The sequence below is a fragment of the Pelodiscus sinensis genome, chromosome 23, assembly GCF_052426305.1.
Source record: "Pelodiscus sinensis isolate ZL-2025 chromosome 23, ASM5242630v1, whole genome shotgun sequence".
Taxonomy (NCBI): Eukaryota; Metazoa; Chordata; order Testudines; family Trionychidae; genus Pelodiscus; species Pelodiscus sinensis.
In genome coordinates this window covers 20,842,148-20,858,389 of record NC_143074.1, presented here as the reverse complement: position 1 = coordinate 20,858,389, position 16,242 = coordinate 20,842,148, and the positions used below count along the sequence as shown (strand labels likewise).

Here is a 16,242-nt window from a genome sequence, read left to right as displayed (position 1 = left end):
GAAGCACTGGGACGGGTTCCCTAGGGAGGGGGTGGAATCTCCATCCCTGGAGGTTTTTAAGTCTCGGCTTGACAAAGCCCTGGCTGGATTGATTTAGTTGGGATTGGTTCTGCTTTGGGCGGGGGGTGGACTTACTGACCCCCTGAAGCCTCTTCCAGCTCTATGATTCTATGACCCCTATTTCTGAACAATAGCAAAGGAAGTTCTTGGAGGCTGGGGCCATTCATGGCTGTTAGCCAAGATGCTCAGGGATACAGGCCCAGACTTGGAGTGCTCCTAATCCTCCCACCGGACATCAGGGGATGGCTCACTTCATAATTGCGCTGTTCTGTTTGCTCCCTGTGAGGCACTTGGCACTGGCCACTGTTGGCAGACAGGATCCTGGGCTCCGTGGGCCCTGGGCCAGCATGGCCGTTCTTACGAGCAGCCTGTGCTGTTTTGGCACGTGTGGCGCTTTTCATAGGCCACAGGATTGCTGGTTCGTAATTCCCAGGCGAGACGCCCTGAAAGGGTTGGTGTTCTGTTTCACGGTTGCGCACGCCTACGTCAGTGGCTCAGATGCAGGCTCCAGTCTAAGATGTTTGCCCTGCATGAAATAAACAGACGACCTCCATCCAGGCCTCTCCAGCACCAGACTGTACGGCCCCAGTGGCCCTTCCTGTGGACCGGTCGCAGCGGAGGAGACAAGATGCCCGCTGCCAGACCACAGCAGCAGCACGTTAGCGGCAGCGCCGTGGCGAGGCGAACGCTGCTGCCGCACTCGATGTGCCCTGGACTCCAGTCCGAGACTGTCAAATCCTGCACTTTTCAGACACTCCTAGTAATAATCGAATCATCAGCTCTGGAAAGTCTGTATTCCCTCCTGCCAACCTGGGGTAGAAGTAAATGAACAAGCATCTGATTGGCCAAGGCCTCAGCAAACATCTGCCTGGAGCAATGTGGCTGCAAAGGGAAGAACTCCAAGGGGGGAGTGTAACTTATCAGACAGCGAGCAAACTAGGAAAGGGTTCAGCAACCGCTCGGGTAATGAAAGACCCTTTATAATTAACACCCGCAAAGGGGCATAACGAACATTGCTAAGGGGACCCTAACTCCCCACTTCCTGAGTGCCATGCAGCGACCTAGCCCTGTGGCAGTCAATTTCTAAATACTCCTGTGAAATGTTTACTCTGCAATATTTCCTGCTAGCAACAGACATTCTCTTGCTAACGATATGTAGCGCCAGCATCACGGCACTTTGAAAACATTAGCAGAATAATTCATCCTCGTGGTAGGTGCTGTCGGAGCACTGTTTTCCACACAGGGAGAGTGAGGCTAAGTGACTTGACAAAGGCCGCTGACAGTGGCAGCTCCTTTGCCCCATTCTCATGCTCAGGCTCCTCAATGCCACTTTCTAGAGCAGAAAGGAGAGGTGCTATCAGGAGAGTTTTCTGTGCAGTGTTTGACTGCAGTTCCTGACCCACTATGAAGAGTGGGACTTATGAGTGACAAGTCTGGTTTAAGATCCCTGCCTACTAGAGTTGGATACAAACTGAACTAATTATTTTAGAAAATGTTGCAATATGGTCTCTTCTCAACCAGCATGTCAAATACGCACAAGGAGAAATACCAGCCTGGCTCCTGCATGCCAGTGACGAAGTGGAAAATGGGGGAACACAGCGATTCCCCCTGTAGTTGGTGTTGCTCCCAGCTATCTTTTGCAGACCGTTCCAGTTGCAGGGAGAGGATAAGGGGTTTCCTTCTGCCCCTTCACAGCTTTACAGCAGGATTACACTTTTCAGCTCAGCGGCTCAAGTTTGAGGGTTGATACTCCCTCCTCACTCTCACAGATGCCTTGGCAGCACAAGAAAGAAAAGCCTAAACATTTCAGCATGATTTCCAGGCCCTGCACAGAAACGTAACAAGATCTGATCCAAATCCCTAAGCTACTGCGATGCCAATTGCCTTCCACTCCAGCCCTGAGACTTACGTGACTTAGTTTGAAAGGTGTCGGTCCCCAGCGGATTGTACTCTCTCGGCTTGTCAGTTTATCCTGCACACATGCATTGCAGTGAGTAGATCAGCTATGTGCTGTGCCTAATGCCTTTTCCCTTTGCTTCTCCCGGCTTAGGGTAACAAGAGAACACCGGGAAAGCCTGGCCAAACTCGCCAAACAGCTTACGAACAAGGCTAAGGACTCCTTGCGAAAGGTCCGGAGCAACGCCATGAACCACGTGAAGAAGGCCAAGAGCACAGTGTCCGAAGACACCGTTAAGATGATAGAAAAGCAGGTATTTTTTTCCCCGTTGGGTGTGTTCCTTGACGATGGGGAAAACACCATCAGGGAGAAGCTGCAGCTGGGCCAGATATGGGTAACAAAGTGGAAATTTCCAGAAACCCGTGTTAGGAGCTGGGTCCAGGGGGCCGTTGAGGGCAGGGGGGCTACCGCCGTGTGTACCGGGACGCGACTTGTTCTTCCTCTCACACTCCGGCAGCGAGATGAAAGTACACAACTTGTCACATACTCCTCCCCTCCCCAGCCCGGAGTGAGGCACATGCCGGCAAGCTGTGTATTGTCCCCTCTCCCTGAGCGTGAGGGGAAGGGGAAGCAGAACAAGCAGCGTCCCGATACACATGGCTGGAGCCCTCCCAAAATGGCACCTTTGCCCTGGCTTTGAGGGGAGCCTGGGGCTGCGGGAAGCATGGCCCCTTTTTAGCGGGTTTCTTTTCTTTAACGAGTCGTAACTGCTGCAAATCGGCGTTTCCACTTTACCGCTGGGAAAACAGACACCAGAGCTAGGGTTAGACATCAGGAGAGCCTGGTCCTGAGACATGCATGCTCAGACCAGTCCGTGTGCACCTGTTACCATGTTGGTGGCAAGACGCATCTGTCGGGGGCGGGGGGAGGAGGGGCGGTTGTTAACAGCTTGTAAAATAACAAGCAGGCCTGTGGCACCTCAGAGACTCACACATTTATTAGCTTTCGTGGGTAAAACCCACTTCATCAGACCTGATAAAGGTCATGGCCTAATAAATGTGTCTCTCCCTGAGGTGCCACAGGCCTGCCCGTTTTTACGGTTACAGACTTGCAGGGCGGCCCCCTCCTGAAGCTTGTGAAATATGTGTCTGATCTTCCACCCGCAGTCAGTTGGCTTCTAGTCTTGGTTCCTCCAGGAACAGGCCATTGACTTCAGAGGAGGGACTGGGTTTACACGGGGAGCAGAATTGAGCCGGGGCTTTGTGCCGGGAATTGCCCGTGTAACACAGGGCCCTGTGACATTGCTCCAGATCCAGCAAATGGCAGACGACGCTACCACAGAGATGGAGAAGCTCCTGGCAGGGAAGACCAAGGAGCTCCTCGGCTGAGTGAGCGTGGACAGACAGTCACTACGGACGGCAGAGCACCGCCGACCCAACGCTCCGGGCTTGGGCCTAGCAGCCGCGTGCGACAGGCCAGGCGGACTAGCTCAGACCTCACGAGGCTGCAGTTGCTCAGGGGATGGGCCATGGCTGTGGTTGGGGCGGGGGAAGCCAGTCGGCGTCTCCCTGATTCAAGCAGTGACAAAGGAATTCGGATTAAAGAAGCTTCAGCGGAACTGAGGGACACGGGGCGGGGTGGCTCTTAGTCGTCACCCTTCACCATGGCCACAGCAGCTTCTCTGCCACTGGCATTAAAGCACCAATTAGTGAATGTTTGTCCCCCTTGCAGAGCTTTCTTACACCCCCTGCCATGAAATTCCCATTAGGGCCTGTCTACACTAAGCTCCCTTGCTCTGGTGTAACTAGGTCCCTGTTGCGAAGTGGGGTTAGACGGGGCCTAAAAGGCAACCGCAGCAGCAGGGCCATTTGGCCCTCAAGTCGGCAACTCCGCAGGTGTCTCCCCCAAGGGGCTTGGCTGAAATTTGTGCCCGGGCCAGGGACGCAGCGTAGCTTTGGCCCAGTGGGACCAGAGAGCTCAAAAAGCCCAGAGCTGGCGATAGCCTGAGTCCAGTCACGCGGCGCAGAAGGCTGGCCTGGCAGGAGCCTCCTTTCCCAGAAGGCCCGGTGTAGCACTCAGTTCTGAAGGCTCTGCCGTCCTTTGGGGGAGCCGGCAGCCCACGCGGGCTCAGGGGTGAGAGAGGAAATGGGGAGGGGGCGGCTCTGCACTCCTGGAAGGGCGGGGGGGGGCCTTGGGTGCAAAGAGGCAGGGTGGGGCCAGGGCCAACCAGCATGATGTGCTGTCCAGAGCGCGCCACGCCACCCCCCCAGCCCTCCGAACCACACGGAGCGTGCAGCGCGGTGCTTCGGCGGCCATTTAACGAGCCTAGGCCTCTGCTGCACGGTGACAGCCAGGAGCCCTGTATCCCTTTGAGTCGCCAGGGCAACGGTCCTCTTTTCTCCCCCTCCGCCGCAGCCTGGACCCCAGCTATCCCTCACCCTCAAGCTGGGCGAAGAAAGGGAAGTGCCGAAGGGGAACTCGCCTGCTCCTGGCCCAGCTGTGCACCAGGCCGTGGTGGTTCAGCTATAATACAATCAGAAAGCAGTGTTCAAAACCAGCCCTGGCCGTTCCCTCTCACTCCAGTCCCTTCCCGTCGCAGGAGGGTTGGCGTAAGGCTCGCTGGCTGCTGGGCACGGGACAGCTCCGCGTGCAGCATGCCAGCCGGGACAGCTCACTGCACGGCCCAAATCTCCATGTGGCTGGACGCGGCCGTGGTGACGGCTGCCAAACCCACGAGCTCGGGGGCTTGTCGTGCTCACTGATAGGCTCGGCTGGTCCTTGGCCCAGAGTGCTCCTGAGCAGAGAGGCGTGTGTGTGGGGGGGGGGGGGTGGGGGTGGGATTTCTGTTGCCTGGGTTGTAGCAGTTTCCTGAATACAGAGATTTGAAACTCCAGAGCTGTTAATCCAGCAGCTTTGGCCAGCACTAAACTCGCCTGAAGAGAACTTGAAAGCGCAGCGCTAGAAGCCTCCCGAAAAGCCACGTTCTGCGCCCCTCCCCTGGCTGCAGGATTTCCAAAGGAAAGCGTGGCCCCGGTGTGGAGCACAACTTGTGCTAAGCGTCGGGTGCTTTGTAGCAGCCGCCTGCCCCTCATTAGCAGCAGGTACTTCCTAAGAACACAGTTTATCCTCCTAAACAGAGGAAATAGTGAATTATGGAGTAACCCAGCTCCAAAGGGCGTTTGGGTCTGAGTTCTCTGTAGCCTTTAAACAAACAGCCAAGAAAAAAAAGTTATTTTGTGCACAGACCAGGGGGTGGGGGCGGGAATGAAAGATTTTCTAGACTTGGGCCCCACATGTCAACAATTTCTCTGCTTTGTGTATTTTGGCCGAAAGCGTCTCTCATGATAAATGAATAAAGGAAAACGGGAAGCCCAAGGCGGTTCCACGGCTCAGCAAATTGCTTTCAGCTGATTACTTCATTTCTTTTGACATTTATCAAATAGTTTTGGGGTGGGGTTTTTTTTTTTTTTTTTTTTTGCTAGACACCAAGGTTGCCCCAACAGAAGAGCTCCCCTCAGACCTGCACCGACGTGACTGCGGGGAATGATGACCATGCTCAGAGCCGTTTTGAGGGGAAGCAGGTGTGGTGGTTTAGCAGGACTTGGGTAACCTACACCTCGACTGGGGGGGTGTGCGCTAACCCATGGAGTGGCACTGACAGAGGAGGAGTTTGCTCAGCAGCTGTAGCTAGGAGCCAGGTGGCTTTTAGCTCAGGCTGAGGAGGCTTCTCATGGGGCGGGCACCTCTCCCCTACCCCCTCCACGGCACCTCCCCCCGTCTCCCCCCACAGCACCTCCCCCCGTCTCCCCCCACGGCACCTCCTACTGGTCGTTCCAGGAATCAGCGCTCCTGCCTCAGAGCGCCCTCTGCTGGTCGGTGTCCCAGCCTCTGTGGCTGGTCATCTGCTGGTGCAGCGCAGTGTCCCTTCCTGGTCACGGTGTCCTTTCCTCCTCAGGCTGTCCTAGGTCAGGGCTGGGTCCTCCTCTCCCAGGAAACCCCCAATTTCCCTACACCCACCTTGACCCAGTGCCTGTCGTCATCTAGCCCCTGCCACAGGGGCAAACTACAGCCTGAAAAAGCCACTCAACATTGGCAAAGGGGTGTGGCCCTGCTACCTCTTCCCAGCCTGGCAGTCGCCCTGCCGCTCTGGTACTCTCAGGCCTTGCTTCAGCCCCAAGCTCTCCAGCTCTGCCTGCCTTTCCCCAGCCCTGCTCCGTCTCAGGAAACCTCTGGCTCCCCAGCTGGCACAAGCGTGGGTCTGTCTCCACCTCTCCAGGAGCCCTTATTTATACAGCCCCCGCTGGGCCCTAATTGGCTAATATCTGCCTCAGCTGTGGGCTCTGCTCTCAGCCCAATCCCAGGGCTGGGTTTTAACCCTTAAAAGGGCCCGTGTGGGGCAGACGCCCCTTCACAAGGCTCACGCACGACGCTCCAGGGGTCCCGGTTTTGGGGCTGCCTGTTGCAGAACCCAGCCTGGCGTACCGCCGCCTCGAACGACTGCCCCCTCCTTCGGGGCTGGCTCTGCACACCTCGTGCGCTGTCACACGCAAGAGGAAGCCTGTGAAGGTAGCAAGGGGTGGTAGGTTTGGCTCCTGCCCCCCACACTCTTCCACAGGCCAGGAATGGCGCGCCGGTTGTTTCTGGGAGCCATTGGATGGAGGAACATGGTGGACCATTTAGAGATGCACCAGCCCCGGGACCGTAGCATCTGGCTCCCGCTCGTGAACTAAACTCGTAGCACCAAACAATACCACGCAGGCTGGGCGTGGCTCCAGCCGCTTGAAAAGTGACTCCCTCAGCCGGGGTCTGGAAGGCTGCCACCTTCTCGCCAAGCACAGAGGAAACTGGTTCCAGCGACACGGGTGCAGGCCTGCCAAACCTTCACCCGCTGGGGTCTCTTCCGTCCAACTGGACATGCGTAGGCAGAGTCACTCAGCTAAAGAATTTACTAAGCCCCCTGCAGTTGGTTGGGGCTGACAGTGAAATAAAGAGCGCTAGCTACGCAGGTTAGAGTGAGCAAGCCTCTGTGAGCCAACAGCACCCGTAGTAAAACCGAAAGCACCGAGAGCTAAAATCTGCTTGAATTCTCCCCGCATAACGCCCTTCCTGTCACTGCAGCTAGGGCAGATTCCCCCGAAACCGGAGCAGAATTTGCCCACTAGAACGGCGACAGCAGGACCGGCATGAACCAAGTGCGCCTGTCAGGATGCAGTGTGCATCCCCTCGGCCAGTCACAGCCGATCAGAGGAAGACCAAACGCTTGGAGTACGGGGGCAGACGCAGTGCTGCACTCTGCAGGCCGCCCCCCGCACATGGATGGCCACAGGCATGTGGGGAGAACTGGCTGACGGGGGTAACTAAGAGCTGTGATCCATGGCACGAGGTCAGCCTCGGAGGCACCATGCAGCACTGCTCCGGCTGGTTTTCAGGACCCTATTTCTGTGGCACCAGCCACAAAGAGCAAGTTACTTGAACATGCTGCAATGCCGAATTTGGGCAGAGCTGGGAGGGCCTCGTGTGGGGGGTAAATCTGGAGTGCCTCCTAGGGAGAAGGGAGAGCAGCGCCAGTTGCTCAGGACCTGATCTTTGGTACGCTTGCATGGTATTTGCACTAGTGCAAAGTGAGTGTGAGACACTACCATTGCAACGTGGCAGCAACTTATGCCCATTTTGTTCTATGTGAGGCTCTACCAAACACAGGCCAATGCCAAGTCGGCGCCCCAGCTTTTCGCTCCGTCCCTGCTCCGGGTTAGGCACTTGGTCCAGGTCTACACTAAAAGGGAAGGTTGAATCAAGATATGCAACTCCAGTTACAACCTGGTTTCGATTCCCCCCTCCCCATCCCCACAGCAAGAGGCCAACGGGCACAAATGCTCCCATCGACTCCCCTTACTCCTCGCAGAAACAGGAGTACCAGTCGCCAACGGGGGTGCCCTCTGAGTTCAATTTAGCGAGTCTTCACTAGACCCGCTAAATCAAATGCGGGAAGATTGATCGCGGCATTGAGCTTCCATTTAGTGAAGACCTGGCCTGACTAAGTAGCAGCAAAGATGAAATAACGGAGGATCTTAGCAATACAGGGGGAAATCTCCCTTTGACTTCCATCTCACCCTGAGCTGATAACAAAAGGTGACTAAGCAGGTGCAAATGCCAACAGATGCATTTTGAGGAAAGACAATCCTGGACAGGCTAGGAGCACTCAGCAATGCTAGGACAGTCCTTGAGTGTAAGAGAACATGATGCTGTTGGCAGCATTGGGCTGACATGGCTGGCCCCGGGGTCTGCTTGGTTGTTCAGCAGCAAATGACAGTGGGCAGCCAGTTAGCTGAGAGGTTGCAATGGAATACAGGGCGTCCCCGCTATACGCCCAAGATACATTCAAAAAAACATGGATGGGTAGCGAAAGGCCAAAGTGGGGAATTTTTTCCCCGTGGATGACTTCCATTTGCGCAAATCGGGGTGGGTTTTTTTTTTGGCGTGACAGAAGAACGGGGAATGGGAGGACTTAACAAAACAGTTCCCAGAAGCACCAACGATGCTAGGGCGGAACCAACATTTACCAGGGTGACTTAGAGCGGGACCACCCTGTATAGCACGGAAGAGAAGACAGGAGCCAAGCATCACGGGGGTGCCTATTTACCGTCGCAAATCAAACCTCTCCAACAGCCCCACATTGCACCCTTCACACTAGGGACGTAAGAAATTTAACTGGTTAACTGATAAGCATCAGCTGATTGCTTCCAGTTATAGGTTAACTTGCTGGTGGGGCCAGCAGCATTGACCCACGTAAGCAATTGCACTGTAATCTGTTACACAGTTAGTAAATTTTAACTCTTTTTACATCACTGCTTCAAATCCTGTTTTGATAGCGTCTCATCCCGGCGATTTACGAGTCTGGTCCCTTCCCCCGACCTCCCCATCTGACTTTCAGAGTGTGAACTCAGAGGTAAGGCTTGTGGCTTCCTTCTGCTTGGAAAGAACCCGCGGAAACAGCTGGGAGACCACACGAGTGCCATTCTGCGGAGGCTGCACCGCGAGCTGACGTGTCTTTTCTTGGCTGCAGAAAGGGGCATGGGTTTTAAATAACTTGGTTCCTTTCCCACTCAAGTTACTAAGAAAAGGCAAATGGTAACATTCAGCCCTGTGCAGATGGCCTCACAGAGCCAATATCAGACCCTCACTAGACCAGGACAGAAATCCCCTCCCGTTCAGACCCTCAGAAGATGAGGATTGAAGGGGGACATATGAGTGATGTGGAGGCCGCATAAGAACGGCCAAACTGGGTCAGACCAAAGGTCCATCTGGCCCAGCATCCTGTCATCCAACAGTGGCCAATGCCCGCTGTCGCAGAGGGAGTGAACAGAACATGGAATTAAGTGATCTTTCCCCCGTCACCCATTCCCAGCCTCTGTCAAACACGCTGTATCCGTGCAGGTGGGGATTCACCCCACAGAGGGACGCCCATGGTCTCGTTTTCTGAGAATCCCTTGGTGCTATTGAATTCGTGGTTGTGGCAGGAGGACCAGACGTGGGTCTTGGAGTGAGGAGCAGGGGAAATTCCAAACCCCCTTTCAAATTAAAAACCCGCCGTGGAGACAACATGCAAACTGGAAACGACACGAAGGAAAAACTCGGAGGAATCTGCAAGCTCTCCACATCCTTAAAAAAAAAAAAAAACCAACACGGCTCTTTCAAAATAGATGTGATTGGGCTCCTTATGAGTCATCGAGCAGAGCCACCAAGATTGCTCTGCACCGCGGACGAGCCCGGGCGCTGATTGTGAGCTTCCTGGATTTGTATAAACCCGAACACGGATGGCATGTCAGAGTTTACAACTTGCATACATTTTCGACAGTGAGCTTTGCAAAACGTATCCGTGCAATCTCTGCCACCTATATTCAGTGTTGATTAGACACGATTTCTGGCTGGATTTTCAGAAAGCTCAAGTGCTTTTTTAATCACTACAGAAGCTCATTACGGCTTTCCAGTGACTCTTATGTCCTTCAGTTCTCCTTTCAGATTAGAGTCTATAGTCAGATGAATATTGGATGATTTCATTACATACAAATGCAATCAACAGTTTTGCATAAATTTCTCCTCTTTTCTTGAGTTTCAATTGACCTCAGCCCCCGCGGAGGCAGGCGCAATACACATGTAAATGAGCTGGAGTTGCTGCAAAGACCAGGATCCAGAGAAACAAAATAAACTATGGGATGATATTGGAGCTTTTAAGGGAGACCAGAATACTTCCTACGGTCCCACCCAGCAAAACAGCATCTGCCGCGGATGGGAGGTAGGGTCGGCTGGGTTCGCTTTCTGGCTATGGACAAATGTCCGGGAGCGGGAAATACCCAACCCCTGGGCTAAAGGATTTAGTAGGAAGAGTCCAACTAAGACTGCATGGGTGAACAGGCATCCCCCGGAAGGGTAGGTTAATGAGAAAACCACATGGCAGGACTGTAGAATGACATGTAGGCAGAGGTTGAAGAGGCCTAGATCTGAGCAATGGAAGCAAACTGACTCCAGTGATTATTCCACGGAGCGGATTGATCGGTGACTGCTTTATGGAATTTCGACAAGACCTCGGAGGAGGATCCGGCTCTTCTGGAAGGCGATGCAGCCCTGCCAGTGTTACACACACCCCTAGGGTACGCCTAGATTACATGTCTCTGCCGACAGAGGCATGTAAAATAGGCTACCCGACAGTCAATGAAGTGGGGAATTAAATATCCCCGGCTTCATTAAAATAAAAATGGCCGCCACTGTGCCGGCTCAGCTGATCATCGGCACAGCATGCGAGTCAAGACGCGGATCGGTCGACAAGGGAAGTCTTTGTTGACTGCTCGCTTATATCTTGTGAAACGGTTTACAGGAGCGGTCGACAAAAGCGTTCCCTGTTGACCGATCCGTGTCTTGACTCGCGCGCTGTGCCGACGATCAGCTGAGCCGGCACAGTGCGGCGGCCATTTTTATTTTAATGAAGCTGGGGATATTTAAATCCCCGCTTCACTGACTATGTCGGGTAGCCTATTTTACATGCCTCTGTCGGCGGAGGCATGTAGTCTAGAGTAGACATACCCCTCGTGTGGTTACTGAGCAATGCAAGTGGTACCTAGACCACAGCAACAATTAAGACCAAGAGACCTCTACAGCATGGGCTGGGAGCCAGCTGGCTTTTAGCTCAGAGGGCAGAGGTTTCTATACCCCGCTTCAGAGGTTCCAGGTTCAAATCCACCTGGTAGTAGTTACACCAGCGTGCGGCAGGCCGGGTTGTCTTGGCAAGGCCCATTTCACCAGGAACTGGGAATGAGAAAGAAAAGGAATGGCTCACATCTTGAGTTTTGTGAAGAGGGGCAGGACTGAAGCTGCAGGTGCTCGAACGCACAGCATGCTCCCATCCCCCTTCTGCCTTCCCAGAATTCCCCACAGCTCTCCGTCCTGTCACTGCACTGGCTGGCGTGTGGCTGAGCACACAGATAAGAACTGGGTCAGACCAAAGGTCCATCTAGCCCAGGATCCTGTCTGCCAACAGTGGCCAATGCCAGGTGCTCCAGAGAGAATGAACAGAGCAGGTAATCATTAAGCGATCCCACCTCTGTCACTCATACAGAGGCTAGGGACACCATCCTGGCTAGTAGCCATTGATGGACCTGTCTTCCATGAATTTATCTAGCTCTTTTTTAAACCCTGTTAAAATTCTGGTCTTCACAACATCCTCTGGCAAGGAGTTCCACAGGTTGACTGTGTGCTGCGTGAAGAAGTAGCTCTGCTGGAGAGAACAAGGCTTGCTCGGGGACTGGCTTGGACCTGTCACAATGTCACACCTCTAATGGCTGAGGCCTGGAAAGAAAATGTAACACGCCTCCAACGAGCCCCACAGTGCTCTGGGCGGGAGGCTGGCATTGAGAGCCCTGTGTTCCAGGCAGCAGGTACAGCATGGGGACTGCAGGGTGCGCTGTAGTCATCTCAAAGCAGGGGACTGTCTTTTTGGTACTGGCTTGTACAGTGTCCCATGCAGTGGGGCTGGGCCTCAGAGGCGTACTGTGGACTTGTATCATGATAGCCTAAGACAGGGCTTCTCAACACACGGCCCGCAGGTGGGATCCCTTGAACACGGCCTCCACTGGGAACACGCTCCACAACGGCGAGGCGTCTCCCAGGCGGGGTGAGCATTGAAAGACGCAAGCGGACGGGCTGGCTGGAACAGACGGGTACAGGGTGTCGGCGTTTCTAGCCCCCAGGGAGGAGGTGCCGGGAGCACCAGGGCATTGTGGGAAAGCGATTTGCATCTATATTTGCATGTCTATGCAACCACACTTAAGTTGCGGCCCTCGGCATGTGCTGTGAATATCATTGTGGCCCCCGGGGCTTCCAAAGTTGAGTAGCCCTGGCCTAAGACATGCCCAGCGGGGTTACCACCTGGCAGGTATTTGAGCAGCCTGGCCAGTGTTTTTTATGGATTTGCCAGTTGCCAGAAAAAGAAATTAATCTGCTGGGGATTTTTTTTTTAACCTAGGTCTAAAGGGGCGGGGAACCTTTTTTGGGTCAAGGGTCGCTGATCCACAGGGGAAAAAAAAAAATCAGTCAGATGCCGAACACTAGGGAGAAGCCAGAAAACCCCCCAAACCCCTTCACTAACTTGGCCCTCGACTGAGGAGGAGAAAGACACTCCCCACGTTCCCCTCCACACCAGAGCCTAGGAGGGGCCCAGGCTGGTTGGGACTGTGTGCTCATGGGGCGCTGGAGGGGGAGCCCTGAGCCTCAGGGGCTGGATCCAGGCAAGCGGGGGACACATCCGGCCCCCAGTCCTTAGGTTCCCCACCCCCGTGCTAAAGATTCGCGTGATCAATACAATAGGATGCTCAACGCTTCGGTGACAGCTGTGGCAGCGTCCCCACCTCTGCACTTGAACAGATCCCAGCCCCTGAACGTACAGCAGCTGGAGACAGGGGAGGCACATGAAACCATGGCAGATCAGGGGCGGCGGAGCAAGGGATCCTTCTACATCCCCAGGGAAAAAAAAAAAAGAAAAAAAGCTTCCATCCAAAACTGCACCTTCCCTGACACATGCCGACATGAAACTGACAACGGGCACGTCCAGCTGGCAAAACGCGCTGATAAAACAACCCCCCGTTTGTGATCCGTGCGGCCGCTCATCTCCCCCGTGTGCGCTCTCCCCCCAGAGCTCCTGTAAGCGGCGGTTGAAGGGGGAGTTGCCGTGGGGCTGGGGTTGTACCCTGCTGGCCGGGCGCAGGGAGGGTGGGTTTGTTGCATTTCAAAGGTGGTACCCTAGTGCACAGATGCTCACAGAATCCCTCCCTGCCAAGGCAGGTCCGGCGCTCCGCTCCCTTCACGGACTATGCAGGAAACATGGCTTCCCTGCGGCTAGCGGGGTTCACTTTCCCACGGGAGTCGCTGCCCCAATTGCTCCACGGAGCAGGCAGATGCGTCACGACAGAGAGAGGGGCCAGCGAGGCGGGGAAAACAACGAAGGACGGCGAGAGCCAAGGAGGAAATTCCTACCTGCAATTTAGGAGGCAGGGACGGATTATAGGGGCAGGGGGTTGACCGTGGGGCAGGGGAATGGGAGGGAAACACGGGTGGACAATCCTGCTCCTCTGAGTGTTTTTTGGTTGTTCCCAGCCCTGCGTGTCCAGCCAGCGGGATCCAGCTCTTGCTCAAAGCAGAATGTGGGCTTCGTGGTGCACAGATAAAGCGCCTTCTCCATCCGCATCCCACTTCTCGAAGCGGCCGAGGGGCGAGGCTGGCTTGCTCGGGAAGTGTCGCCCGCCCGGCGAGGGGGACTGATTGCCAGCTGTCTGTCCGATTTGGGAAGAGCCCCCCGGCCCCGCGACTCCGAGAACGGCAGCGCTGTTATTCCCACAGGGCAGCAAAAGGATCAGATTGGCACAAAACCATCACGCTTCCGCGGCACAGAACCGCACCGCTGCTCGGGGCAAACATCTGAGCCCCCAGGGGAAAATAGAAACACCTCTTCCAGGGAGAGCTGCAAGCGAGCCCCCTTCACTGGGGTGTCCTAGACACTATAGTGAGGTCGGCCACCTTCCCAGACCAAAGAGCCAAATGACAAATTCAGAACGCGGGGTCCCCAAAGAGCTGTCATAATGCCCCTGTGCATGACTGAAAACACACAGCTTCATAGGACCGGTAACTGACATGCTGGTTAACAATAGCACAAAGGAAACGTTGTACTCACAGACTTGATTTCAGGGGACTTCTGCCACTGCATCTTTTCGCACATTTCTTTGAAGTTTACATCTAACTGGTCAAATCTAGTGCGTTCAGGCTGTCTTCTGTCAATCTTAAGGCAGGGGGCTGGGGATGTGGGGGTGCAGGAGTCAGCGTTGGGTTGTATGAAGGCCTCAGGGCAGAGGGTTTGGGGCAGGTGCAGGAGTGTTATGGCAGGGGACTGGGGAAGTGGGGTACAGGAGTCTGGGTTGGGGTGTAAGGGGCTCAGGGCAGGGGGTTGGGGGGTTGCAGGAGTGTTACGGCAGGGGACTGGGGAAGTGGGGTACAGGAGTCTGGGTTGGGGTGTAAGGGGCTCAGGGCAGAGGGTTGGGGGGTTGCAGGAGTGTTACGGCAGGGGACTGGGGAAGTGGGGTGCAGGAGTCTGGGTTGGGGTGTAAGGGGCTCAGGGCAGAGGGTTTGGGGCAGGTGCAGGAGTGTTATGGCAGGGGACTGGGGAAGTGGGGTACAGGAGTCTGGGTTGGGGTGTAAGGGGCTCAGGGCAGGGAGCTGGGGTGTGTGTGAGGTGTGGGAGGTAGCAGCAGTGCCTGGACGAGGGACCAGGCCAGGATCGCCGCAGCTGGATCGTGGCGTCCCCTCCTACCTCTGCCGCCAGCCCTTCCTGCACCCAGGACTGCGGGGCCAGCCCCAGGATCGGAGCCGGGGACAGGACGCTGCCCGACTGTGGCATTGTTGGCACACGGAGCAAACCGCCCGTCACATGGCCCACCCCGGAACCATGCGGCCCGCTCTGGGCTGGCACACGTGGGAACAAGACAGGTAACATTTTATGCTGATGCTCCACCCGAACCGTTGGGGCTACTAGAAACAAAATCATGAAACTGAAAGGACCTATTGGCCAGGAAGCGGGGGACGTGTCGGCACCTCTGCAGGGGGTCGCTCCGTCAGCTCCGAAGCCCTTACCTTTAGAGGAGTCATTTCAGTAAAAACGCTCCGGATCTGGCCTGTCTACTTGGCGACAGGGGCAGGAGGGGAGAGAAACTCTTGGGTTTCTTCTGATGCCTTCACTCGCTAATCGTCTTCACCGATTTTTAATTAATGGGCACGGAGCACTCTGCCACTGTGAACACTGTTGGTGCAATTGTGACGGCTGGATTAGTCCCATTATACGCACAAATCGCTTGTCTCCAGGCTTCCCAGCCCCCCCGGGAAGTCCCCCCACTGGACATGCCAGGCAGCCCCATTCTGAAGCAATTTTGGTAAAATAAACTCTCTAATCAGGTAAATAATTCCATAAGGTAAATTGCTCCCTTCCCGCAGCGTCCCCCTCCCCCGCCGGGAACCTGCCTCCTTTCAGGGGAATGAACCAGGCCTCCAATTACAGGCCCATCTCAGATTTGAAAACCAGGCTGGGAGAAGCCTGCAGCTCTGAGGACCCCTGGAAATGCAGCATCACAAGAATTCAAGCGTTTAAGCTGTCAGTCGGAATAGGGGAGAAGGCCTGATTACCTGGGGTGGAAACACAGTGTATTTAGGTTCGTGTCTGTTGCAATTTCCTGGCCCCCAGCGTTGATCCCGAATGACTAGTGCTCAGGTCAGGTTTCCACACGGGGTCCCTCAGACACGTGGGCTCCGGTCTCGCTGATCCTGACCTTTGGGCCATTAAGGACGTCCAGGGGGTAATGATCCTGGAGAAGTGGAAACGTACAGCTGCCTGGGGGAAGGGAGGCTCGCCCGCTCGCCGTGGCCGTCCTGCTCCAGCGCGGCGTTCGCCGACCTTTGAAGAGGGGATCGTTGCCTGGCCGTTAACGCAGAGGCCCTTGAGATCTATTCCAGACTATGCCACTGACTCACCGACAGGCCTTGAGCATGTCACCTGTTGAGCACTGCTGGGCCTCAGTTACCCCTTCTATTTACTCAGTTCCTGGCTTGCTTGTGTCTACATCCAGTGACTGGAGCCATGCAGTAAAGGCTGGTTTCTTACCAGTATTCCTGTGCATGCCGCTTGCTACAGGGCCCATGCGATAGAAGGTCCCTCCGAGGGGAAGCCATGCATCAGGCTACCTGCAAGCCTGCTC

General features: G+C 55.2%; 1 protein-coding gene and 1 long non-coding RNA gene across 4 annotated transcripts in view; one reads left to right on the top strand and one right to left on the bottom strand.

Annotated features, from left to right (window-relative positions):
- Window positions 1–3,670, top strand: part of MRRF (mitochondrial ribosome recycling factor) — a 20,979-nt gene extending 17,309 nt beyond the window's left edge. For all 3 annotated transcript variants that reach the window (XM_075905395.2, XM_075905394.2, XM_014572362.4), the window contains exons 6-7: window positions 2,111–2,270; window positions 3,268–3,670. In XM_075905395.2, the coding sequence (XP_075761510.2) occupies window positions 2,111–2,270; window positions 3,268–3,345 (238 nt within the window). In that variant the 3' untranslated portion in view covers window positions 3,346–3,670. The remainder of the gene's footprint in view (window positions 1–2,110; window positions 2,271–3,267) is intronic.
- LOC142819319 (uncharacterized) overlaps window positions 1–16,242 on the bottom strand; it is a 24,347-nt gene extending 8,105 nt beyond the window's left edge. The window contains exons 1-2 of the long non-coding RNA XR_012897172.2: window positions 15,674–16,242; window positions 15,128–15,293 (exon numbers count right to left, since the gene is read on the bottom strand). This is a non-coding gene — a long non-coding RNA (uncharacterized LOC142819319). The remainder of the gene's footprint in view (window positions 1–15,127; window positions 15,294–15,673) is intronic.